This window comes from Crotalus tigris, unplaced genomic scaffold, assembly GCF_016545835.1.
Source record: "Crotalus tigris isolate CLP2741 ecotype Arizona unplaced genomic scaffold, ASM1654583v1 scf7180000018938.1368258, whole genome shotgun sequence".
Classification (NCBI taxonomy): Eukaryota; Metazoa; Chordata; class Lepidosauria; order Squamata; family Viperidae; genus Crotalus; species Crotalus tigris.
The window spans coordinates 782,719-810,646 of record NW_024097283.1 but is presented as its reverse complement, the minus strand read 5'-3'; the positions used below and the strand labels follow the sequence as shown (position 1 = coordinate 810,646).

The following is a 27,928-nucleotide window of genomic DNA, read 5'->3' as shown; positions in this document are numbered from 1 at the left end:
GTAACCCGAGTGTGAAAAATGGTCATGTCATTTTTTTCAGTACGGTTGTAACTTCAGTCACCAAATGAATGGCTGTATGTCAAGGACTATCTGTATAGCCCTATAACATAGCTTTAGAACATATATTTATGTCCATTTTGTTTTATTTGTTTATTACAATAGTTAGGATTTGCTTTCTGGCAAAAACCCTGAGGTTTTTAATCTGATTATTTTATGACTGCTTGAGTGCCCTTTGGGAAGAATGAGAAATATAGTTAATTATACCTATCTGAAAATTTTAAGAAACATACATTCCCTTTTTCCAGTACCAGCTTAGGATACTGAAAGGCATACAAAAGGCAAATTATTTCAGGGACCTAATATCTGAGAGCTTCCAGGATTTCCAGTTGTTAACCTGGCAATATTAGATATACTAATAAAGCAAATAGATGACATGTTTTATTTCATTCTCTTCTTCAAGCTGCCATGAACACCTTCTGTAAGTGAATAAGGAAAACCCAACAGAAAGCTAAACAGGCTAAAAGAAGGCTAAACAAATATTCTTGAGCCTGAAACTAGATCAAGAGGGGACTCTGATGGTCTTCTATACTTTGAATTACCTTGGGTAAATGTTGGATGCTGGCAAATGTAATTTAGGAACACCTTGAGGGCCGTAGGTTTCTAGCTCTGATACAGATGGAATTAAGGATTTAATTCTATTTTAAAGTATGTTGGGTGTCAGTTAATAAATATAAAGAATGTGTAATATATAATCTTGCCCATTCTTTTATTCGAGACATTGCCTTACAAAGTTAAAAAAAAAATATCAGAATTCCCCACAAATCCTGCACTAGTAAGTCTTTTAGCCAGAACTGTAAGTGTCAACAAGCCATGAGCAGGATTAAAAGTGAAATAGATTTCATTACTGCTTTAAGGTTTTTTGAGAGAAATAAAACATATATGTAAAAATGATTGTATATTCCCATTTTAGCAGAATTGGCAAGCATACTTTTGCTGAACTGAAACTTGTTAAGGGGCACAATGCACGAAAAGACTATGTTTCAAATAGAAGAGAATATAGTTCAGGGTTGAACTATGGAGAATTTGGTGCTCTCTGAGTTTGGTTGTTTCCTTGCAGTCATTTTTTTACCCAATTACATGATGTCATCAGTGCAAGTAAGTGTGGGATCTGCTGCTTGATTTTACGGATAGTCCTCAATCTATGACTACTCAGTGACCTTTCAAAATTAAAACAGTGCTGAAAATATGGCTTATGAATGGTCCTCAAAGATACCATCATTTCAGCACTTCTGCAGTCAAATGAAAAAAAAAGGCTTTTCCTCACAACTATATAGGCGCTTCAACTCCCCCCACTCATCTAACCCTCTATCTGTGCACACAATCCACCACATATCCCTGCAGCCTCTCTGCTACTATTTCAACAATCCACAGTTGATCTTGCTGTCTTCTTCCTGCTAATAACCCAGAATCCAGGCTCTGGGCAGAGATGCAGCCCTGTGGTGTGTGCAAAGAAGGTGGCAGAGTGGTGGAGGCTTGTCTGCCAAAGGGAGCTTGCTAGACCCAGCTGGGGAGGTGGCAATAGGACAGTGAGGAGCAGCATTCTTTGTTGCCAAGTCAGGTAGGAGACTAGTGGTCACAATGGTGAAGGCTTGGGTGGGAAATACTATTTAGGGTGACAGCAGAGCTGGAAGAAGGTGTGTGGGGGGGGGAATACGGGCTTCCGGAAGGGTGAACAACTGTGAGGGCACTTACACTGGAAGTAAACTCCATACTCACCGGCTCAAGGTTGACTCAGCCTTCCATCCTTCCGGGGTAGGTAAAATGAGGACCCAGATTGTTGGGGGCAATGTAAATATATATATATACATTGCTTACTGGTGTACACCGCTTAGAGAGTGCTTGCACTTAAAGCGGTATATAAGCCTCATAAATAAATAAATAAATACTCGTTTGCACTGATGATGTTTTGCTAATTGGATAATGAAACCTGCATGAAAACAACCAAGCTCACAGACCACTAAGGATACCACAAGGATCATTCTGCCATGAGATACATAATTTGCTATACAAACCTTTATAAGCAGTAGTTTAACTGGCATGCAACACTAAATCAGATTTTTTATTGTGCTTTATTAAGTAAGTCTGGTTGCTGATAAAGATAACCTATAATTTACAAGAGGTGGGGCTCTGCCTTCCAGATTGACTGGCTTCAAAAACAGGTTGGACCAATTAATGGAAATCATGGGGTTCAGTGGCTATTAGGCTTGATGGCAATGTGATTGCCTCTGAGGGCCATTTGATGGGAGAGTAGTGGACTGCCCTGTGCAGTTAGTTCACCACTATGAGGATTGCTGGATTAGTGTCCAGCAGGGCACTACTTAATGTTCGTATGGACTTGCACCTTGCTTTTAACCAGAACAAATCAAGCTATTTATAATTTAGTATTGGGTGTGAATTGTTTAATTGCTAAGTCGTGTCTGACTCTTCCCAACCCCATGGACCATAGCACACTAGGCCCCCCTGTCCTCCATTGTCTTCCAGTGATTGCCCAAATTCATACACGTGTTGATGACATTATCTAACCATCTCATCCTCCGCTGCTTCCTTCTTTAGTTCTTCAATCTTTTCCAACATCAGGGTCTTTTACAATGAGAGGTGTGAATTAGAACATTGTAAATGTATACCTTGCTTTCATTTTGTTAAGTTATTTAATAAAAATAGGTAAAAAAGATAGAAAGTCTTAAATAGACATTTTATGTTTGTTACAATTTAAAGCCTGAGAAGAAACACTACTTACTGCCTTTTTGTAGTTCTACTTTTGTGAACATAAATACCCTCTTTTTTGCTAAACTGAGAAGTCCCATCTTAACCAGAATTTACAAGTTAGCTTGATCTTGCATTTATATTAGGTTTGAAATCAAGAGTGCAAATGAAAATACATAATTTTTAAAATGTTCTTTTATAGACGTGGGGCAGCAGGGTGGCTCAACAGTTAAGACACTGGGCTGACCAGATGACAGAGTGAGCTCCCCTTCTCATCCCAGCTCCTGCCAATCTAACGGTTCAAAAGCATGCAAATGCGAGTAGATAAATAAATAGGTGTCACTTTCGTGGAAGGTAACAGTGCTCCATGACTTCGTACTGGTCACATGACCATGAAAATATCTTCAGACATTGCTGACTCATGGCCTCGAAACAGAAATGAGCGCTGCCTCCTATAGTCGGCAATGACTAGTGGGGTAAATTTTGAAGGGACTCCTTTACCTTTTTAAAAAACAAATAAACAGACCTGGGCATATTTTGGCCCATAGGCTACATTCAGCTCTTTGAGCATCACTATCTTACCTGCAACAGGAGGGAGGTAATGGTGGTGGGGGGGGGGGCTGCAGCTGTCCTCCACAATAGTCCCAGTTTCCCATGTGGCTCCTTGGAAAAATTAATTGCTTACTCCGGTTCCCTTAGATCAGTATTTGCACAAGTGTTAGTATTGCACAAGTGTTATTTTTAGTAAATCTGGCACTAGACATTCTACTTTCCTTTTCAAATTGTTAGATACAAGCTCAAATATTGTTTGGAAAAAAAAAATCTAAATTCTGTGGGACTTGTTTGTGATGCCATGTTGAAATCCTGTTGATTGTAATAGGCCTAATTTATCTTTTATCTCAGACTTTTTGCATTGCAAATATATTAATTAGAATACTATAATAGATTTAAAGAGAAAATATTATAGTTAATTAATATATATTATTTTGCCTTACAATCTTGTTTTTTTTTTCTGTAGATGGAATGGATGTCTCCAAAGAACCTGATAGCAGAAATACAGAAGATACAGAAATCATTAATGAAGATATAAATGCCAAAATGAAAAAATCAGATCAAAATTCCATTGAAGATCTTAACAGTAATCTACTAGATGCATCATCTAAAACTCCACAAGGTTTGAAAGGATAATATGAAAACCTTTGCTTTATTTGGGGTGATTTACAAGAAATATTCTGACCATCTATCTTTTAAAAATGAGTAAAGACATATAGTTAAAGAGTATAAGTTGAGGTACATCCTCTAATTTGTTATGTTGAAAGATATTACAGCTTCAAGGAAAGATGTGAATTCTTGGTATGTTCATATTTATTTCTCCCAGTATTTATAAATCAAACCTCACTTATCACTGCTCATCACTTTTGATGTAGTGTTACACCATTGTAACAAAATCTTATAATGTTAGCCAGGAATGTATTACCTACACTTATTGGTTCCTAAATTCAGTTTAAGTTTATTAAAATATATATGCAATTCCCTAGAGCCACTGTCAAAACTCAGCACGATAGAATTCTTCTATGCATCATAAAACTACCCCAAATTTCTAGAGAGGAATCTGGGCCACCAGGCAGTCAATGAAACTTGATATGTAATCCCAATGCAGTTAGTAATAAGGAAACCCATTGAATACACTGGGATTTTGCCCAATTAAGTATATGCACTTAAGTAAATATTCAACACCAGGTATTCCAAATTATGCCCAGAGATACATAAAAGCAAAATACATATTATTTATTCTTTTTTTTTATTGAAAATGTTTAAATATTTTTACAAAAAGCAAAAAAAAACAAAAAAAAACAACCCTAACCCACCCACCCCAACCCTCCCTCTCCATCCCCCCCGACCTTCCCAGAGCTGAATATAGGCTTAATTAAATTTTTTAAGAATCTTAAAAAAATTGAAAAAGTATAAATCATAAATATATCTAAATACCTTACATAAACAATTTATAAAATAATTAACAATAAAATATATGTAAAAAAGCATACGTATTAAAAAGAAAAAGTACTTGAAAGAAAAAGAGATAATAAAAAGAAAAGAGAAAGAAGAAAAGAGATATAAAAAAGTACAATCTATAAAATATTAAAGTTTATATACAAGTTATTAGAAAGCTAAATGATATTTTTTTATATCCAATTTATATTGTATAAAATTTATCCATTTTTCCCATACCGCAAAAAATTTCTCTTGCGATTGCTCCTTTAAGAAAGCCGAAATCTTTGCCATTTCCGCCAAATAAGAAACTTTAAAAAACCACTCTTGCAAGGTAGGCAAAGATTCCTTCTTCCAATATTGCCCTACTAACAGCCTAGCGGCCGTAATCAAATTTAACATCAATATAACTTCCTTAGCATCACAATCAGTAACAATACCTAACAAAAACAATTGTGGGGTAAATTTTACCCTCTTTCTAAAAATTCTTTGAATATTCCACCATATCTTAATCCAAAAAACTTTTATATTTTTACACGACCACCAAATATGATAATAAGTAGCATCCAAACAACCACATCTCCAACATTTAGGCTGTAAGTCAGGATACATACGAGACATTTTTTGTGGATCAAGGTGCCATCTGTAAAACATTTTGTAAAAATTCTCCCTTAAGTTCTGGGCTTGTGTAAATTTAACATTCCTCACCCAGATGGTTTCCCAGGTATCTAGTAGAACTGGTTCACCAAAATTTTGTGCCCATTTAATCATACATTCTTTAATTAGTTCTGGTTCTGAGTCCAGTTCTACTAGCACCCCATAAATTCTCTTAATGTGAGTTCGCCTTTGATCTTTTACTTGTTTAAAGAGATTTTCATCTTCTCTGAGCAGACCCACATTACGATCTATCTTCCATCTATCAGCTATTTGTCTATACTGAAACCATGAATATATAATATTTTCATGTGCTAAATCTTCCAAAGATTTTAACTGCCAATTTTTACCATCCCACCTGAGTAATTGCGCATAAGAAACACTATCCATCTTAACTCCTCTTCTTATCCCCTCTATCGCATGCCAAGGTATAGCCCATAATGGTATTTTAAACTCACTTTTATAATATTTCCTCCAAACCCGAAGTAAAGAAATCCTTATAATATGAGATTTAAAAACCCGATCCACTTTTTTATTAAAAATTAGATAGGCATGCCATCCAAAAAGTAAATCCCAACCCTCCAAATGGAGTATTTCTACATTTGTTAAATCAACCCAATCACTAATTAGTGTTAAAGCCACAGCATCATAATATAATTTCAGATTCGGTACCTTGAGTCCACCTCTCTCACGGAAGTCTTGCATAATTTTAAGCTTTACCCTTGGTTTTTTCCCTGCCCAAATAAATTTGTTGATACCTTTCTGCCATTCATTTAAGTTAACCTCATTCTTTAAAATAGGTAACATTTGAAATAAAAAGAGAAATTTTGGCAGGACATTCATTTTAATCACTGCAATTCTTCCCATAAGAGATAACTGTAACTTCTCCCAATTTTTCAAATCTTTTTGTACCCTGACCCACAGCCTTTCATAATTGTTTTTATACAATTTTACATTAGAAACAGATAGGGTAACCCCCAGATATTTTATCTTATCAACAACTTCAAAGTCTGTCAGATTAACCAAAATCTGCTTATCCAAATTAGTCATGTTTTTAGATAATATTTTAGTCTTATTGTTATTAATTTTAAAACCCGAAACCCGTCCATATTGGTAAATCAGTTGTAATAAATTTACTACAGAATAGGTAGGTTGAGACAAAGTAACCACCAAGTCATCTGCAAAAGCTCTTAATTTATATTCTTTTTTGTTAACTTCTATTCCTTTTATTTCCTGCGACTCTCGAATTTTGATCAGCAAAATTTCCAAAGTTAAAACAAACAGTAACGGTGACAATGGACATCCCTGTCTTGTACCTTTTTCTATTGTAAAAACCTCTGACAAACCCCCACTAACAATAAGTTGTGCCGTTTGTTTTTGATATATAGCACCAAAAGCTTGTGATATTTTTTCTCCAAAATTCATTTCCTCAATTAATCTTAACATAAACTGCCAATTCAATTGATCAAAAGCTTTTTCAGCATCTAAAAATATCAGCCCTGCGGAGATTTGGTTATTCTTATCTAAATATTCTAATAAATTAATAATTTGTCTAACATTATTCTTCATATACCTACCAGTTATAAAACCCGATTGGTCCTTATGTATAAGCTGATGCAAAACCCTCATAAGCCTATTAGCTAAAATTTTTGCAAAAATCTTATAATCTACATTTAAAAGAGATATGGGCCTATAATTCTTTGGTAAAGTGAGATCTTGATCCTCTTTTGGAATCAAAGATATAAAAGCTCTACACCATGACGGAGGAATCTCTGAGCCCTGTAGTATATTATTAAAAAGCTCACATAAAGGTTGAATCATCTCTTCTACCAAGGTTTTATAATAAATGGATGTCAAACCATCCGTACCCGGTGCTTTACCTAATTTTAATTGCTTAATAACTGTCACAATTTCCTCATTGGTGATTAAACCATTAATTTCTTGTTTCTGATCTTCTGTTAATTTAGGGAAGTTGGCCTCACTTAAATAATTATTTATATCTAAAGTTTGTACATTAGTACTCTTATATAATTTTTGATAGTAATCTAAAAAAGATTTCTTGATCAACTCCTTCTGATACACTAATTTACCATTATAATTTATTTTGTCTATAATTCTCTGTCTCTGTTTCTTTCTTAATTGGTAAGCCAACCATCTCCCTGGTTTATTAGCATTGCAAAATGTATTTTGTTTCATAAACAATAAATTAGTTGCGGTTTGATCCGCCATCAACATATTAAATTGTGTTTTTAACAACTTTATAGATTCTTTAACCTTTTCATCTGTAGGATTTAAAATCAAAGACTTTTCTTTTAATTTAATCTCATCTTCCAGTTCCTTACGTTTCTGAATCTGCTTTTGTCTATAGACATTATTCATTTTTATCAAAATCCCACGCATAAAAGCTTTACCTGCATCCCATACCATTGATATTGAAGTTCCCTTATGCATATTTAAAGCAAATGCTAAAAATTAAATGCTCCTTTAATTTTTGAACATTCTTTTCTTGTTTAAATAAGTTCTCATTCACCCTCCACGATCTCCTCTCCTCTTTTTCATCAGCCAACTCCATCCAAACTGGACTATGATCCGTCAACGACCTAGGAAAAATTTTTACATTCTTTACCCTGAAATATAAGTCAGTTGTAATCAGGAAAAAGTCAATTCTTGAGAAGGATTGATGTCTATCTGAAAAGAAGGTGAAGTCTCTCTCCTCTTGGTTACGTTCACGCCAATAATCTCTCAGCTCCCAGTCCTCTTTCAAATCAAAAAAAGCTTTGGGTAATTTAGCCTGTTTGAAAAAAGTAGAAAATCCTTTTTTATCCCTTTGTGTATCTAAAACACCATTCCAATCTCCCATTAATATCACAGATCTATAGTCCAACGAACTTAGTTTCTGATGTAGCAGTCTATAAAATTGTTCCTGTTGTTGGTTTGGTGCGTACAATCCCACTATAAGTATTTTCTTACCATATAAACCAAGTTCAATCATAACATATCTTCCTTGAGGATCTGATTCTACCAAACAGACTGGTAAGTTTTGCTTAACATAGATAACTACACCCCCTTTTTTCCCAGGAGCAGAAGATACAAAATGAGATCCCAAACGAGCATTGACTAAGTATTTTTGATCTTTAGGTAAAATATGTGTTTCCTGCAAACAAATAATATCATTGTTATGTTGTTTTAAGTAATGAAAGATTTTCTTTCTCTTCTGAGGGGAGTTGAGGCCGTTAACATTCCAGGTCAGGAACTTTACCACTCCCTTAACCAGAAGCCTGGAGAAGACTACCTGAAGGTCTGCCATTGAAGAATGTGTTGCAGAACTCTTGGGTCTTGCTCCTCCCACCGGCAACGAGACACTTTCTTGAGAAGATTCTTTGACTTCTTTCTTTTGTTGTTCCTTTTCCTTGCGTCTATGTGCAGCACGAGTCATTCTTTGCTCTTTGATCTCTGTTTGTCGAGACCATTCAACCTGTGACTTTCCAGCAACCATCAGACCTAATCCTTCAGACTGCTGTTCCACCTCTTTGCCATCCAAAACTTTCTGAATCATGAATGAAGATGAGCCTGCTCCCAGGACCGAGTTATAAAACTCTTTTGCTTTAGTAACAGTGTTAAGTCTGTAGCGTGTCCCCGCATGGCTCAAAACAATACCCATCGGAATCTCTCATCTTGTTTTAAGTTCATTAGCTAAAAAAGCAAAGTCTTTTCTATTTCTTAAAATTTTAGATGGGATTTCCTTTAGAATGATGACATCTTGGGCAGCAATCTGGAAGCTCTTATTATAAAAAGCTTGTATGATTTCATTATGCAGAGATCTCTTGGCAAAATAAATCACCACATCTCTTGGTAAATTCTTTTGCTTCGCAATCCAAGAGTTAACTCTGTAAATTTTTTCCACTTCTCTACGTAATCCATCTTTATCCCTATTCAAAACAACAGCAAGGTCATTAACCACCATCTCTATCAAATCTTGATTCATATCTTCTTTCAGACCCCTGATTCTCAGGGCATATTCCATTTCCGTGTACTGAGACATAAGAATATCATCTTGTGAAATTTCCATCTTTTTTTCCATATCTTCAAATTTATCTTCCAAGAGGTCTACTTTATCTGCAACCTCTTCCACTCTTGAATCAAGCTTCTTGACTACAGAAGCCAATCCTGATAAAGCTGTTACTATATCTTGCCTCAAAATAGTATTATTCTCCTCTAAGAGCTCCTTCATTTCCTTTCTGCTTTCAGATTTATTCTGTTCAAGAAGGTCCTTCATTTCCTCTCTACTTTCAGATTTATTCTGTCCAAGAAGGTCCTTCATTTCCTCTCTGATTTGGGATACAGCATTTCCCATTATATCTTTCATGTCTTGTACCGATAATACTGGCAAAGGAGGAGAAGGTGGAGGTGTAGCTTTAGGTTGCTGTACTGATGGTGTAGCTTTAGGTTGTTGTACTGGTAGAATTGCAGGAGAAGAAGCCACCTTAGAAACTGTAGAAGCTGGTTGCCTCTTTGAAGCCATTTTTTAAAAAAATCTTATTCTCTCTTTCTTCCTTCTTAAAAAGAAAAAAAAAGTACTAAAATCCTCAAAGTTTGAAAGAAAAAAAAAAGCAAAGGAGAGTGCAAAAAAAAACTTCAAAGCCACCAGAGCACTTTCAAAAAAAAAAAGAAAAGCTTAAAAGAAAAGAACTATATAGTCCATTACGTTCTGTTTAAATCAATGCTTTCTTTCCGGAGGGGGGAAAAAAAAAACCAAAGGCACTTTCAAATCGCCATCTTACTTTCACTCTCCACACCAGCAAAAGGCAAAAGAAAAAAAAATCAACCTAGACTAAAAGAGAAATGAGAAACTACAAATAAAATCCTTTAAACAGCTCTGTCCGCTTTAAAAGTCACTCACCAGAACACTTTAAGCGCGGAGATGGTAGCGGCGTTTCACTTTGTTTCCGAGGAAACAAAAACAGCTGGGAGGCGGAGAGAATACGAACTCCGAGGGAACGCTCTTTCTACCCCCCAAAAAAAAAGCTCCAGGGGGGGTTAAGGGGTTCTACCTCTATTCGTGTAGTTCTCTACCCCTTCCCTTCACCCGGGAAGGGGATTTCGAGCCGCGGGCCAGCTGATGTCCGCTGCGCTCCGCAGATCTAACGCCGTCCCAGGAGGACGGCTACAATGTAGCCGCCATCATCGTCTCTAACCACCGGAAGTCTATTTATTCTTTATCACTGAGCCAAATAGTTAAATTTTTTAAAGATAGAAATCAGAGTTTAAGCCTAATTCCATGGAGGAAATTCTTTGCTTTCAATGCAACCTATGAACATGTATGATTTTACAAATGGCATGAACATTTTTTGATACTAAAAATGGTTCTCATTTAACAACCACTCATTGAGTGACCATTCAAACTTGCAAGCCAAACACACGCAGTTGGTCAGATAATCCTCAAACGTAGCTGATGAGATCCACAGATATTCTAGTTACAAGCCTATGTACTATTTTAACATAAATATATTGTCAATGTATGTGCTGTTGTGGAAATTTTAGTATGAGGTTTTTAATGAATTTTTAGTCATTTGGATTTGTTTGTACTATTACATAGCTATGATAACATAATAGGCAAGATGATACGTGGGCCATTGTAAAAACAGGATTCCTTAAGAGATGGAGTGCACAAAGACTCCAAATTTTTTAAAAAGCTTTTGAAAGATTGAAATTAAGTAGTATTTATGTATAGTGCATACACACACACACACACACACACACACACACACATATACACACAGCCTTTGCTGAAAAGTAATTTGAATTCTTTATTTTAGAGAAACATATTTCAATTCAGAGGACCCTTGATGATTTAGAAAAACTGGCTGATTTGCAGGAAGGCTGCCTAATTTCCTCCAATTCCAAGAATGAAGACCAACAACTGGCAGGTATTTAAAATATTTCCAGAAGAAACAACAAATGTTTGAAATGCAATGCTTGTGGCATTCAGTTCTTGGACAAGTACTTTGCTTGATAACTACAGAAAACTGAGATAATCTAAGGAAACTATATTACTGATCTTAAAATAGGAACCAAATAAGGAGTCATGCATCCCTGATAGTTATCTAGGCCAGAGGTCCTCAACCCCGGTCCGTGGACCAGTACCGGGCCACGGCATGCCAGCAGCCAGTCCACACAAACAAGCAAAGCCCCATCCGCAAAATGCAGGCAGTACACAAAACCCTCCGGTCCGCGGAAAAACCTTTCTCCGCAGAACCGGTCCCTAGTGCCCAAAAGGTTGGGGACCTCTGATCTAGGCAATATGTGTAAAAAATTACCAAAAGTAATAGTAAATAAAAAAAAATTAAGGAAAAAAAACAAAATTATAATTTCACTTATTTAGGGTTATGCTTGCAGTTCTACCCTTGTTGTCAGATCCAAGTAAGAAGATGCAGTAGAATTAATTTCACAGAGGCTTGGGAGCAAATTCATCTGTAATGGATGGAAAGCATGGAATGGAACAAAGAAAAGTGTATCTGTTGAGTAGGCAATGATGTGCTACTTATTTTTATAGTAAACTTAGATTATTATCGTAATCGTATAAAAAAAATAAAAGATTTCTACTTCTATCTTGGATCACAGATATTTCAACACTAATTCAACTAAACCTTAAACCATGGCTTTTAAAGCAAATAGGTTTCTTAGATATTTGAGCTTTTAATTATTTGATTGCTCTTAATTATTTGATTGCAAGTGGTTGAGCTGAGATACAAATACTACTTCTGTACATTGACAAAAAATCTTAAAAATAATTTTTCATTATTTCAAAACTGAAATATTGGGTTTTTGTATATTTTTTTCTTCTTTTGGTTTAATTTAAATTATCAGCTGACAAGAGGTCCTGCCCATTATGTCCTGAAGAGAGGTTCAAAGCTTGCAGCAGTCACAAGCTCCGTCGCCACCTTCAGAATCTTCATTGGAAAGTGTCTGTTGAATTTGAAGGTAAGTGTATCTAAAACACCATTATTAATGCTAATGCAGTTAGATGACAACTGTTACTTTTTGTGTTAATATAAGCCTTCTCCCACTTATCAGCTTTATATAATTAGGCATTTGCTTTAAAAATATGGATGCACAATTGTGATGATGATTTGAAGCTATCGCCTTCCTCTCTCCACATCTCAGATTATGAAATGTATGTTATTAGTGGTGATTAACATTTTATTTCCAATGTATAACATTTCAAGAAGTTAAAATTAAAACAGTTTGACAAGATAGAACTTTAGAACATGAACGAATTCAGTGTTGAAAACTCTGCAATCATTTAAAGATGTCCAATGTCTTTTTTGAATTTCAGGCTACAGAATGTGCATCTGTGACTTGCCGTGCCGGCCGGTGAAACCAAGTGTTGTAGGAGACCAGGTAACAGCTATTCAGCTATGTGAATTGTTGCTATGATAACTTCCATTTTAGTTATTTATGAATTATATTCATCTCAATTTTGAACTTGAGCTCTCTAGGTAATGGGGGCAATAAGCTTTCCTTTCAGACATTGTATTTTCACCTATTTTCCATTCAGTGTTCACTATAAATATCCAGTTTACAATGTAAACTTTGTACCTCGGTTTTGTACCTTTTCGTGCATAATAGGTAATAGTGACAGAAAGTTTATTTGTTATTAGGTATTTTGTATATAAGGGAATTACATGTTATGGGAAGGTTTATAACTACTTTTTTCTATCAGTTACATATTCTGTGTGATGCTACCTAGCCTATATTTTTATTCTAACCAAAAGAAACAAAATGGTTCTGTGGAATCTTTGGTGCTCTTTGAGCTTGATTGTTTGCTTGCAGACATTGCATTATTTGACTAGATAACATCATCAATGCTACTAAATGTGGGGTTTGCTCCCTGTTTATGTACAAAACCTTGCTCTGATGGTGTTGGTAGAGATGTGGTTTTCTCCTTGGTAGTTCCTTAAGTAGGCTATTGTTTTCTACTTGACTACTTGATGTTAATTCCTGTTTATTTGGTGTTGGCTGCTCTAGTGGATGTATTCTGCTCTATTTGTTTCCTTCTTGGTTTTTTTTTATTTCCGTTTCGAATGGTATGCAAATATGCTTTATCACTGTTTATTCATTGAAAGTTGATTTGTCTGAATGTCAAGCTTCCAGGAATTCCCGAGTACTTTGGCCACCTAATGAGAAGAAGGACTCACTGGAGAAGAGCCTAATGCTGGGAAAGATTGAGGGCAATAAAAGAAGGGGACAACAGAGAATGAGGTGGCTGGATAGAATCACTGAAGCAGTAGGCGTGTGCTTAAATAGACTGATGGTAGAGGACAGGAAAGCCTGGAGGAACATTGTCCATGGGGTTGCAATGAGTCGGACACGACTTCGCAACTAACAACAGCAAGAAGGATGCTCATGCTTTTGTACTTGAAACTATGGTTGAGTTTGTCCAGCTGTTCGGAGTTTAAAGAGTTGTATCTTTTGACTTTTAGTTGGTTTAAGTGCTAGGGTAATGCTGTATGCTTGAAATAATTTCTTGTTTGCTTCTGAGATGTATTTCATTTATGGTAGTTTCATGGCTTGTGTTGGTTGTGCTGTAGTAGGTTGAGTGATCACGTATGAATTATGTGACTACCTGATCTAATGAAACTACCAAGGAGAAAACCATACCCCCACCAGCCATAGTAGGGGAAACTACTGCACATAAACCAGGAGCAAACCCCACGTTCTCTAGCATTGATAATGTTACCTAATCAGATAATTATAATGAAACATCTGCAAGCAACTAATAAAACTCAGAGAGCACCAAGGACTCCATAGTTCAATCCTGAGGTATGTATACTCTTTTCTGTTAAAATGGTTCCTTTTTCTGTGATATAAATAGTAGTTGAGAAAAGTAGAAAAAGTTCAAAGTAGACTATACAGAAGTCTGTAGTAGTAGAACATATAGGATTTATTTTTATGTAGTAAAGTTATATAAATGAGGATAGCAGGCAGATTGTAAAAGTATTGAGTAATCTTATTCTAATATAGTTGTGTCAGAAATATTAGAACTACAAAAAAAGATGATAGGATTTATGAGAGAAATATTTGAGTATGGAATTTATCAATATATATATAGTATGATGTTCCAGTTTATGTTCCAGTTTATAATCAAAGACAGTAATGACTCTCCTAAAAAGCCAGAAGAATGGATAAAAATATTTATCTTAAAAATCACAGTAATGTGAAGGGAATGACATAATAAAAGTACCAACACTGATACTGATTTTCATCTTATTCTTCTCAGGATACTTTCAGATAAATAAGGGAGTTGAAATAATATATAAGCCAGATATATAGGCCAATGATCTCAGTGCTTGGGAGAAGTATGTAAGAAAAGGGGAAGCACACTATCAGGTTTCTCATATCTTTACTTAGATTGCATGCAGAAACAAGTTGAGAATGAATGCAATTCTTTCAACAGTTGATAACATGTTCTTACTTTGCTCATTAGTAGTTCATTGGATACTGAAATTTCTGTTCTAAACTACTTTGAAAATCATCTTACATATAGAATGCATTGCAGTATTCTAGCAGTATCACTTTTGATAAAATGTTGATCTAAACTTTAGTTTGCTTTTTGAGTTCAATAAATTAAAATCTTGGTGATTAAAATATAATTTATCTAGGACTCCTTTTTAAATATAAGACATAGATACAGTATAATATTAATAAAAACATTTATTGAACTTTAGATTTGCATGTGTTGTGTGTTATAGATATCCATAAAAATGGGATCACATTATCACTGTATTGTCTGTTCAGCAACTATCAGCCGAAGAAGTGATATGGTAGGACATGTTAAACGACATGTAAATAAAGGAGAAACTGAATCAAGGTTTACTTCAAGTAAGTAGTTAACATATCTCTGTTTTTTTCTTCATAAAGATCTCATTATTTTGAACGTTCAGTGTCATAGACTGAATATACGATAAATTTAGAATAGTGAAACTTTATGATTTTATATTTCTGTCTAGGAACTCAGAACATCTTAAAAGGACAAGGTTTCTGTAATTTCTAGGTACAATTTTTATGTATCTTTATTTGACCTTATTTGTTTAAAGAGGGTAAGCTGAGTTGTTAACAATGTTACATAGTGAAGTGTTATTTTATTGGATTTAATTATCGGGGAAATAACTGTAATTCAAGGATCGTATTTTGTAGTTTGTTTCCTTCCTCTAGAAAAGCATATGTCCTTTTTTGTTCTTTTTTAATTGTACAATTTTAAAATGTTGATTATGAAATACATCTAAGACATAAATAGTGAACTTGTGGCTCCCAAAAGTTTCTGAACTACAATGCCACCATTTGTGAATCGATGTTGGGAAACAAACAAAATAGTGATATATATCTGGTGGTTTTCATGTGTTCTTAACTACAATTCTTATTAATTCTAGCTGACATAGTTAATGTAAAACAGTTGTAGGCGATGACATTAGAAATAGTCCCTAACCAAGAGATATCCTCTCTTCTGCTCTAGAATTTCTATAAAAACTGTCATATATTTTACCAGATGATTTTTTTTTTCTAATAAGGATCTCTTTTAAGGATTGTGACAAAATCTAAGCACATCTTAAATTCTCTTTAATATGATGGCATAGTGGTAACATTTCACCATAAAATGGTTTTAAGTATTATCAAAAACCTGCTTTACTTCTTTGAATGTCTCTTTTTAATACCCCACATATTTGAGTTTGAATCTAATTATTATGGTAGTTTTAAACTTTATACACCATGCAGGTATCATCAGTAGGACTCTTTCATTCTCTCCTGTCTTTATTAACCAAGATTAAAGGAGTCAGGAACAATAATCTTAGCCAGATAGTTGTTCCTAGAACCATCTCACCCTTCATGCGCACATTTTAGAACTTACTTTCCAGCTTTTATACAGTCCCAATGTGGAAACTCTGGTTAGTATCATTTAGCAAGTTAGGAGAATAGGATAGATTCTGATCTGTGATTTGTGGAACTTTGAATGATCACCTGAAATGGGCTATAATGCTCTTTCATCTGAAAATAATCCTTAGCCCTTGCTCCTAAATATGAAGTACTGAAAGAAGCGGACACAGATGTACAAGTCCTTCCTAACTATTCAACACCTCAGAAAACAGATTCCTATTTTAACCCCAAAATGAAACTTAACAGGTAAGAAATGATAAAATTGTTTGGGGAAGAATTATAAATAAATATTGTAAATTTTCTTATTAACAGGAGCCAATAATTATATACACTTTTGCTGTATTGTGGATTACAAAGGATTAAGGGGAACCTAATAAATTATTAGAAACCCAGTCAGTCAACCAAGAGTACAAGTGAGGTTTGAACTAAAATAATAGCCAAGACTACAAAAACCAGGACTACAATTAGTCCTCAGCTTACAATCACAATTGGGACCAGAATTTCCACTGCTAAACAAGGCAGTTGTTAACTGAGTTGCATCCAATTTTATAACCTTTTTTGCCATGGTTATTAAGTGAATCATGCTATATGAATCTGGCTTCCCCCATTGACTTTGCTTCTCAGAAACCAGCTGGGAAAGTTTTGTAAAAGGCGATTACATGATCCCATGAGGCTGCAACCGTCATAAATAGACACCGGTTGCCAAGCACCTGAATTTTGATCATATGTCCATGGAGAATGCTGCCATGTGTGAGGACTGGTTATAAGTCACTTTTCTCAGTGATGGCACAGTACTTAGAATGCAGTATTGCAAGTTAATTCTGCTGATTGCCAACTGCCAGCAGTTCAGCAGTTCGATTCTCATTGGCTCACAGTTGACTCAGCCTTCCATCCTTCCGAGGTCGGTAAAATGAGGACCCAGATTGTTGGGGGCAACATGGTGACTCTGCAAACCGCTTAGACAGAGCTGTAAAGCACTATGAAATGATATATAAGTCTAAGTGCTGTTGCTATTGCTAAATAGACATGTACATTTGAGGAAGGGGTTCTCATTTTTAACTTTTCTGCAAAAAAAAAATACTTGAGTGGAATAGTCATAATCCATTGACATATCAGGAAGCTGTATTTTGAAAGGATTCCTCAATTCTAATCTAGCATTCTAACTACTATGTTACACAGGCTATATACTCACAAATTATGCTACTCCAAGACTTTTTAACTATGTTTGATCCAAGTCCATTTTTATTAAGGCCATTAGCCAGCAAGTAAGAATGACTAAGTGAATTAGCTACATTGGCTTGATTGCAGATAACGCTAATCAGTTGGTTTATCCTTTTAAGACAAAAACAAATTAATTGCGCTATGTCTTAGCATTGTACATGAAGTGGACTATTCTTTGCCTAGCACAATTGAAGCCCTGCCAAAAATCTCAGTACTTTAGATTGGCCAAAACAATAAGAATAATTACAACTGCCTTATGTTATATATTGTTCGAACAAGATATAAGAATAATAAATGCATGGTTTACATATATTTTCAGTATACTTTTTTTTTCTTTTAGACAACTTATAGTCTGTGCTTTAACTGTTCTAACTGAGGAACGGAAACCTTTGGAATGTCTGGATGCATTTGGAGCTACTGGTAATACACTGTTATGTATTTTGATTTATAATTTGTAAAGAGAATTTGTAATCTGAAGGAGTAAGTCTTATTAATAGAGTTTATTTCTGAATAAAGATGCTTATAAATGCACCTTTTTTTAAAACTTGCTCTGCCTTTAAATTTTATGAGTGCATATATATGTGTAACAGAATTGGGAAATGTTCTTTTGATTTCATGGTTTTATTAAATGAACTACAGGTAATTCTCATTTAGCGACTGCCTTATGTAGCAGTGATTCAGTATGAAAAGTAACTTTTCTACCAGTCCTTGCATTTACGATCTTCTCAGTTCTGTAGAGCAAAGGAAAACTGAAGTAAGATTGTAAGCACAGATGTGGTCTCACTTATTGACCATTTTGCTTAATAACCAAGTTGTTGATCCTAATTATGGTAATTAAACAAGGACTACATGTATATGTATGCTTCCTAAATAATTCAAACCTAATATTACATTCTGCATAGTGAGGTCATAGATCTGTAGGCGTGTCTTTTGCTAAATTCATCATCTTGTGTGTATCATCTACCTTCCAGGTATAATGGGATTACAGTGGGCAAAGCATCTTGGAAATTCAGTAAAAGTCACAATTAATGACTACAATGAAAATTCAGTGACTATGATTCAAGAAAACTGTCACTTAAATAAGATGAAAGTTGTGATGAATTTTGAGGAAGATGACTGTGATGAACCAATGGAAGAAGGGGAAGAAAACTTGCCTACCATTGAGGTGACAAAATTGGATGCCAATGTCATCATGCATTTGAGAGCATTCGATTTCATGTAAGTTTCTTGTCCTATTTCAATCAGCACTTTCCCCACTTGTGCTTCCCAATATCTAGCTGGGGAGTAGTATAGATATCAACACAAAAATGAGATTGATATGCAGGCTCAAGGTTTAAGTCCAACTAAAATGCATAATTCACAGGATATACTATTACAGTTTAGTATCCTGTGAACTAGACCTGATTGATTGAGGAAGAACATCAGTGCTAGACTATTACTTGCTGAAGGAATTTTAATTCTGTTCTGGAATCTTTGATTTGGAAAATTAAGATTGCTTAAAAGTATCTCTAAGAATCATTGTTGCACTTTGGTTTCTTGCCGCTTTCTTCTGTCTACAATGTCTGTTAAATCCCAGGTTTTAGAAAACTGCGTTCTTCATCTGGGTTCGGGTAGTTAATTGAGCTTACTGCACACTTTTCTATGTATATAGCTCTTACAGTCAGCTTATATTGTAAACATATTGGAATGATTATCATAAAATGTCAATATATTCAACACTTTGTTTTACTTTAGATATGAATGTGCACTAGATTTTTTTAAAATGTTACATATAATCAGTGTTTTTGTAAAAAAAAAAAAAAAAAAAGTGCCACACGTCATACAACCCGCCTTGCCTACCCTATAAGGTTTACCTTTGTAGTTGGGAAAAAAAAACCCTTCAATTTTTAGTGTATCTAAAAGACTAGGATTTTGTTCAAGGTAAGTTAATACTATTAATGTTACCATGCACTGTGTGGCTTTAAATTACAAGAAGGCATTTTATTAATCTTTTGGGACATTTACCACTGGCATACCCGTTTAGTTTAAAGAATGGAAATGTCAGCTTTCTATGTGGAATGAAATTGGCCCAATAAAACAAAATGTGGTTGCTTGTAAAAGATTGAATTATTTTTAAGAAGTTGTCAAACAAGGTGAAAAAATTTACATTTGGAGTTTAATACGGATATTGACTTGAAACAAATTAAAGTTGAAACTTTGTCAGTGAACAGATTATTTTTAATTTAGCTTTAAGTTAAACCCAATTTAATAAATAGATCTGATTAAGCCTTATATTGCAGGTCTACCTTTACATCTGGCCAATACATAATTAATATATATTATTAATAATACCTCCAAATCACAAGACATTGGCTTTATTCTTATTCTTCCCCTCTGCAGTTTGAATATAAAGTATAAAAGACTAAACAGAAATTTTCATAGACATCCCAGCCTTTGAACTACCCAAGGAATTGAAACAGCAAAGTTTCGCTGTCAGGCAAGTTTCCACGCCAGCCGTCTTTTCTTTCCTCTCACTTTGCCTCTTTTTAACCTCACACCCCACCTTCTCTAAGGGAAGGCAAAAGGCTCACTCACCCTCTCGTGAAAGAGGGCCTTCATGTTTATGTGTCTCCCACCGCCACCATCGGCTTCCACACCACATAGTCTGACCCAGCCAATCAGGCCACACTCTGGCTGTGGTGCTCCAGCGCCTCATGGCTCCTCCTAGAGGAGACAGACAGTGCTGGAGGGGATCCTGTTTGCACCATACCACCAGCGGGGCATTTCAAAAACAAACGAGGATAGGAAGGGGAAAAATAGGAAAAGAACGCAAATCTGTCGAAAAAAGGTGCCGGAACTCTGCTCTGATGTGTTCTATAACAAAAAAAGCCCTGCATATAATACATAAAATTACAACCTTAGGCAGACAGTACTTTTTTGAAAGGAATTCTTGTTGAAGTGTATGGCAAGATGAAGGTTGTGCGTACATTTTCTTTGCTGTATAATTTTTAACTGTGCTATGTTCTGTCTCTTACATTATCATACAGCCACCTGGACCCATTTGGATCATCAGTAAACTACCTAGATGCAGCTTTCAGAAATATAAGAAATCTTGGAATTGTTTCAGTGACATCAACAGATACAAGTTCTCTCTATTCAAAGGCGCAGCATGTGGCCCAACGTCATTATGGTTGCAATATTATCAGGACAGAATACTATAAGGAACTGGCTGCTAGAATGGTACTTGCTGCTGTGGCAAGGTACAGTTGCATTTCCAGAATAGTTTCAAATTCTAATATAGGGTGGCTCTGATTTTTGATTTGATGCAAATTGATTTTTGCATCCCGTTTCCCAGTAACCTTCAGCAAGAATTATGAATGTATAAAGACAAAAATTCTTCAGAGCCTGTATACAAAAGGTTTGATCCACTAAGATGAATGTTGTATCTTTGACCTTTACAACCTTTTTACAGTCTCTGAATGTAAACAAAAATAAGCAGAAACTGAATCTCTAGTAATTATTTTAGGGCTGATGGTTTGCAGGTCTAGGGAACAATTTTGCAAAAGTTTGGGAACTTACTGAAATAGATTTCTTTCAAGAAAACACATTCAGGTAATTACTAAAGAGCCACTTTATAAAGGGAGAACAATTATGCTACATAAGAATAATCATCAGATAAAATATTCAAGGATTGATTATGAAAATGGTTTCTTAATCAAACTGATTTAGGAAGTCTCAACAGCAATCCCATTATGTATAGATCTTTGAAATGCCACAAAACTATTCTGGGATAACATCCAACTGTTGGTTTGAAAACATTATAACAGGGAAGGAACTCTTCTCCAGTTGGGTGCCTGCCCTCTAGAATGGCAATTCTCTTTTCATTATGTGGGTAGAAGTCAGTTGTACAATGTGAATAGACCCGCGCATTTTAAAACATCAACTTGAACTACACTTTTATTTTGGGTTCAGATTTATTAAGCCTCAATTCATGCAAGAACTAATTTGATGGAATTAGGGATTTAAACAAAAAAATATAGGTAGCTATGATGAGGTTCCCCTGAGATTCAAGCAGCCTTCACTCTACTGGTGGGGCCCCTGAATACCTGACTCTTTGCCCAGCCCTTTGCCAAGTGTGATTGAAGGGTTTTTTTCTTCTTTTCTTCTTCTTTTCTTTTTTTCCTTTGTTCTTATCTGGGTTAGCTATTTTTGCCATCTTTGCTCTTTTTTGTTTTCTCATTTTAGATTGTTTTTTTAAGCATTTTATAATACCTGCTTCCCATCACAAAGTAACCAGGAGTTGGGCAATATATAAATGTTGGGCAGTATATAAATAAATTACTGAAGGAATCAATGGGTTGGGTTTGTATATTTGTCTTGGCTGCATTCAGAAATCCAAAAAATTATCCATTGAAAACAAGCTTCTACATGAAGTTACGAGTAGGATTTGGGAAGAGTTTGCCTTTGCTGGATTCTATTCTTAATAGTTTCTCTTTCTACAGAGCTGCTGCTAGATGCAACAAAGGCATTGAAGTTTTGTTTGCTGCGGCTCTTGAACATTTTGTACTAATACAAGTGAGAGTGTTGAGAGGTCCTTCTTCTGCAGATGATACTGTCAAGAAAATTCGACACCTAATTCACTGTCAATGGTGTGAAGAGAGGATATTCAAAAGAGAGGGCAACATGATAGAAGGTAATTCTATTTTGTAATTTCAGGTAATTCTCAGGATGGTTCAGTTAAGGAAAATCACCACAGCGTGTGTATTTTGTGTCGCTTGTTTGTTCAATAGTATTCTATTCTCAAATTAACTTCTGTGTAGCAGACTATTTTGGTACAGTGCTGATTTATAATCTAGAGCAGGGGTAGGCAACCCAAAACACTCAAAGAGCCACTTGGACCCGTTTCCCACCAAAAACAAAACACTGGGAGCCGCAAAACCCTTTTGATATCTAAAATGAAGATAACACTGCATATATCCTTTTTTACCTTTATTATAGGTGTGTGTATGTGTATATGTGTGTATACACACACACACACACACACACACACACATATACACATTAAAAATAAAAGTAAAAATATGACTCTTGGGAATATCCATACTATTAAAACAATGATCACCAAGAGAATGCTTTCAGAGAATAAAATTACATACACACACAGGTAAAAAAAGGATATATGCAGTGTTATCTTCATTTTAGATGTCAAAAGGGTCTCTCTCTCCCTCTCTATCTGCCCTTGATCTGCCACTCCTCTTCCCCCACTCTCTCTCTCTCCCTCTCTATCTCTTTCTCTCTCTCTCTTTCTCCCCCCCCCCCTATCTGCTGCTCACCTGGCAAGCTTCAAGCTGTTGTCCAACAACCTCCGGGGTAGGCAACCTCGTCTCTTTTATGACTCATGGACTTCAACTCCCAGAATTCCTGAGTCAGCCTAGCTGGGCTAGCTAGCTCTCTTCTGCCCTTCCTGCTTCCTGCTGAGACGCAGCAAAGGGAGGAGCTCCGCCCAGAAAGCTTTTCAGCTCCTCGGAGAACACTGTGAGTGCACTCTCTTTTACACACACACACACACACACAAAACACACACACACAGAGAGAGAGAGAAGCAGGGAAGTGCAATTGCCTCTCTCTGTCTCTGTCTCTCTCTGCAAAGGCAGAGGAGGCTGGGAGCCACAGGGGAAGGCTCAAAGAGCCGCATGTGGCTCCGGAGCCGCAGGTTGCCGACCTGTGATCTAGATGATAGTCCTGCATACATTTTATTTCTACCCTTCCTCTTTATGCAACAGAAATCTCTTAACAATGAGAAATAGCAACAGCATAAAGAAGAATAAAATTAATGTGCTAATAATTGAAAACAATATTGGTATTGTTTTCATGAGAAATGAGAACTTATTGTACAGGAAGGCTGCAGTCATGTACACAATTGGTGGGGCTTAACTTCAGTTTATATTTGTAAAACATACTAAGTGGACATGTAGAGTTGAATAATGATAACCCAGAACTTGAATTTGCCTCTTCCATGGAGTGTTTCTTAGAGAAAAGCTTCTGCGTTGAATTTACTGAAATAAGCTAGTATCTCATAGTGCCATGAGGCAGGCTAAATCAAGTTACAGTTATTGGGTCAAAAACAAAACCTAAGCTTTTTAACTCAAACTTCAATCTGAGGTGGCACAGCAGTTAGGGTGCAGTACTGCAGGCCACTTTAGCTGACTGTGTTCAGCAAGTCAGCGGTTCAAATCTCACCGGCTCAAGGTTGACTCAGCCTTCCGTCCTTCCGGGGTAGGTAAAATGAGGACCCAGATTGTTGGGGGCAATGTAAATATATATATATACATTGCTTACTGGTGTACACCGCTTAGAGAGTACTCGCACTTAAAGCGGTATATAAGTCTCATAAATAAATAAAATAAATAAATCTCATTGTTCAAGTGTTAATGCTATTATTACACTTGAACTTCAGCTCCCCATCAAATTTAGGAGAATTATCAGAGGAAATAAGCTGTAATATAAACTCATATTTTATGCATGCCTGCAGGGATTAATTCACCCATTTCTGAAATTATGGTGTTTAGTAACAGCCAGAACAAATTACTTTTGCAATTATAATGACTTTTAATTTATTAACATTACAATTTCCATAACATTTATAAATTATATATCACTCAGATCTAGAAAAAAATATGTTTTGCTGTTTCTTTTTCACAGACAATCCTTACTGGCAGCTCCCATGTGACTGCCATAGCCAAATGACTGGGAAGACAGCAGTTGAACTGGGACCTTTGTGGTAAGTATTCTTTTTGAGTCTCTTCTCACTTCGGGATAAGAATGAAAATTAGATTGCGAAGGATGTATATTACATTAATAAAATACTCTTGCCCATATCTAGCATCTAAAGTGCAATCCCTTTTTTACTTACTTGGAAGTAAATGTAGTTAAAATCTCTTCTAATTAGATAGATGCAAGATCTTTTAACCAAGGCTATGCAAAAAAAAAATCAAAATAATCTCACATTTACTTTCTCTTTGTTGGATATTGTATTTTTCATTGTACAATCAAATAGTTCTTTAGGGGAACTCTTTTCATTGGCTTTAACTGAACACTACGGTGCACTCTAAATTTATGTAATGTACCATTTTTAGTTATTCATCTGAATATTCCTGGTTTTTCTGTTGTTAATCCAGATTTTTCACCCATATGCCTCTTTGTTTCTCTTCCACGGCTTCCTCATTGCCCAATAAGACATTAACACTGAAGCTCAATGAATCTCAAAGAACATTTCTGGTTGGCTGTCTGTTATTACTACATTCTAATTTACTGCTATATCAGAATCAATCTGAAATCAGTCAGATTTATTTTTACCTAAAATGTTACTTATTGCACTCCAGAAGAGATTTGTGCTATTTGAAAATGTTGTGTGTGGTTATTAGAAGCAAAAGAGGAAATAGATAAAAACATTTGCATGATCATTGTAAGGTAAATTTCTGGTTACACAGTTTGGACTTTTGTTAAAAAAAAAGTGCAAACATATTTCCTACATAATTTTGGATGTGCATAACTAGAATGTAGTTTTCCTAACTATTAGATGCCCTCCTTTTTAAAGATTTACTAGGAGAAATAGGCTAAGTACACTTTTTTTTTAACCCAGTTTTTATTTTTGTTGGGAACAATAAAATATTATTGTTTGGGAAACAGGCCAGGATCTTTCCCCCCTCCACTAATTAGCTTTCTGAATATGTTGTTTGCAAAAGAGAAATCTAAATATATTTCAAATTCTTTAAATCCCTTTAAAATCTGGGAAATGAACATTAGCAATATCACCCCATGATATTTTTTTTCTAAAATAATTACTCTCTCATTTTAAAATAAATTTCTCCATGACATTCTATAGTTTTCTTGTATTGTAGGTCAGGATCCCTCTTCAATACAGGATTTCTTAGAAGAATGCTGTTTGAAGCAGTTCAGTACGGCCTAGAAGACATCCAGGCACTTCTAAAAACACTGATCTGTGAGGCAGAATGCACAACACTGAAACAGTTTTCAATTCATGCTCCCACTGGTCAGAGTAAACAAGGTAAGAAGGCATGATGATGTTAAATAAATGTTTAGTAATTTGTAAAAAATTCCAATTTAATATACAAACCCAATAAGGGGCTTTAAATCAGGCTTTGTGTTCTGCTTGTTATTGACTTCTTATGTGAGGAAGAAAAATAAATTAGTGGTGTTCATTTTTGCAAAAAGTTAAAATGCCCATGAAGTAGTATGTTATCAAGTAGGAATAGAAATAGAAATAAAAAACTTTATTTGGCCAAGTGCGATTAGACACACAAGGAATTTGTTGCCAGTGCATAAACTTTCAGTGTATATGCAAAACAATAATCATAATAATACTACCAATAATAGTAGTAGAAATGATTAGAAGGATACTAGTAATACATCCATATTGCATAGATAAATAGACAGAAGACTACTTCAGCAGAATGCTGGCACAAGGGAAGAAAAGATATCCGTGTCTGGTTGTTTTGGCATGTAGTGCCCTGTAGCAGTGTCCCAAGAGGAGGAATTGAAACAGCTTATGTCCAGGGTGTGAGGGGTCTGTAGATATTTTCTCAGCCCTCCTTATTGAGTAGAGTAGTAAGATTTGTAGGTTAGGGATTTCTTAAAAGTGCTTTGAACTGCATGAGAAGTAGCACTTCTATGTAATTCTTTGAAATGGCAGCAATTTTTAAGTGGGATCACATGGCTATTCTCTGGAGTTGCCTTATGGAGCTGTTTTAAGGAGTTAAAGCAGGGGTGTCCAACTGCCGGCCCATGGGCCGGTTGCATAATGTGGATGCTGCACCCACCCCAGCTCCAGAAATGCAAAAAAAAAGTTGTGATACATCACGACACGTTACGTGACGCGGCGAGTTTGACACCCATGAGTTAAAGGAATGTGTTACATTCATGCTCCAAATAATTACACAGCCCTACTCAATAGTACAGCAAATCTTCAGGTTTCTCTATTTCACTATTATTGTGTCTTATACATATTGCCCTGATTATTTAATAGGAGCCAAGTATCTTCTATGATATATGAGACAACCAATGACTATAATCACAATACTACTGTTTTTCGTTTAGGTTGAAAGTTGTGGCTCTTATTACATCTGTTTTGGAGATAGTAACAGTACTAGGTCTTGGCATACAGCAGAAAATAACTTGCCCTTCAGAAATCAGAAGGTTTACTTTTTATTACATAGTTCCAGAATTTAAAAAAATGGATTTCCCTCATTGTTTCTTTAATATCAGAGAGATTCTCTGTATTTTCAGTAGCAATTTCACTTACAAGGAGCAATTTTAAATAGCTATAGTGGCCTTATCAAAACAGTGACAAAAAGTATTAGTGAAGTCTATTGCATTTTGTATCGAAATAAAAATGCAATAAAATATGTGAAAATATATTCAACACTTCAGCCCCCAAATATTCAGTATGAGTTACTGAAATTAGTGCTGTTCTGAGCAATAGTCCTTTTACTATAAAGGTACTAAGTACCAACTCAGCCTTTTCATCATATCAAATATGTATTTGTTCCCTATAATGACCAAATTATTGTTTTCCTTATATTTTAGAAGAAAGTGGTGTATTTATTAAGACATCAGATGCTGCAGCTGATTACTACATTGTGCATGGTAGGTAGTTGTCAATTTAAAATAATACCGAGAAACCGCAATAGTTATCTAGGATATTCTAGTTTAGAAATCAGTGAAACAAGAAAAACTTTCACTGAATATTAAACAATGGGATAGCAACCTTAATTTTGGTTTGCACAAGGTATCCATGAAACTTTCTCTGTATAAAACAAACATTTTTGTGGCTCTTCAACTCAGCTGCATCTCTGAAGTTTATTTGATCAATCCAGGCACATCATGCAATGCTGCTGCACACCTCTCAGCCCATCTATCCCTCTCCTCCATTTTCCTAGTTTTTTTCTGGGCTACTGCCATCCAGAACAATTCTGCCAGAAAATCTATATCTGGACCAACATATGCTTTCAGCATGCACGTGGACCAGTAATTACCGGGTGAAGCACACACTTAACGTTTTGCACATTCCATATTTCATACACCATTTCCCTTGCTAAGCAAATATTTACCAAGATATTAAAAGGTTCTGATGCTTGACCTCTGTTGCAGAGAAAAGGAAAAGTGTTGAAATCAACCAAAATGGAGCAAAGCGCCAGAAGTTAGAAAGTAATGCTGAGCATCCTGCCTTTTATTATAATGTCCACAGGCACAGCATTAAAGGAATGAACATGCCAAAGTAAGTGCAATTTTAAAACATCAATGGTGTAAATGTTAAGGAATAGGGAGACTCAGGTCCTGCTCTTACTAAGTATCTTTGAGCCGGTCATAT

The 27,928-nt window shown here is 35.5% G+C and overlaps 1 protein-coding gene across 1 annotated transcript in view; it reads left to right on the top strand.

The window, feature by feature from the left end:
- The window catches only part of TRMT1L (tRNA methyltransferase 1 like), a 30,789-nt gene that overhangs the window by 2,213 nt on the left and 648 nt on the right, over positions 1-27,928 (top strand). The window contains exons 2-15 of the mRNA XM_039357616.1: positions 3,782-3,937; positions 11,223-11,333; positions 12,274-12,387; positions 12,743-12,807; positions 15,159-15,288; positions 16,467-16,584; positions 17,900-17,979; positions 18,531-18,777; positions 20,586-20,798; positions 22,041-22,231; positions 24,241-24,319; positions 25,440-25,606; positions 27,145-27,204; positions 27,709-27,835. Of these exons, the coding sequence (XP_039213550.1) occupies positions 3,782-3,937; positions 11,223-11,333; positions 12,274-12,387; positions 12,743-12,807; positions 15,159-15,288; positions 16,467-16,584; positions 17,900-17,979; positions 18,531-18,777; positions 20,586-20,798; positions 22,041-22,231; positions 24,241-24,319; positions 25,440-25,606; positions 27,145-27,204; positions 27,709-27,835 (1,858 nt within the window). The remainder of the gene's footprint in view (positions 1-3,781; positions 3,938-11,222; positions 11,334-12,273; positions 12,388-12,742; positions 12,808-15,158; positions 15,289-16,466; positions 16,585-17,899; positions 17,980-18,530; positions 18,778-20,585; positions 20,799-22,040; positions 22,232-24,240; positions 24,320-25,439; positions 25,607-27,144; positions 27,205-27,708; positions 27,836-27,928) is intronic.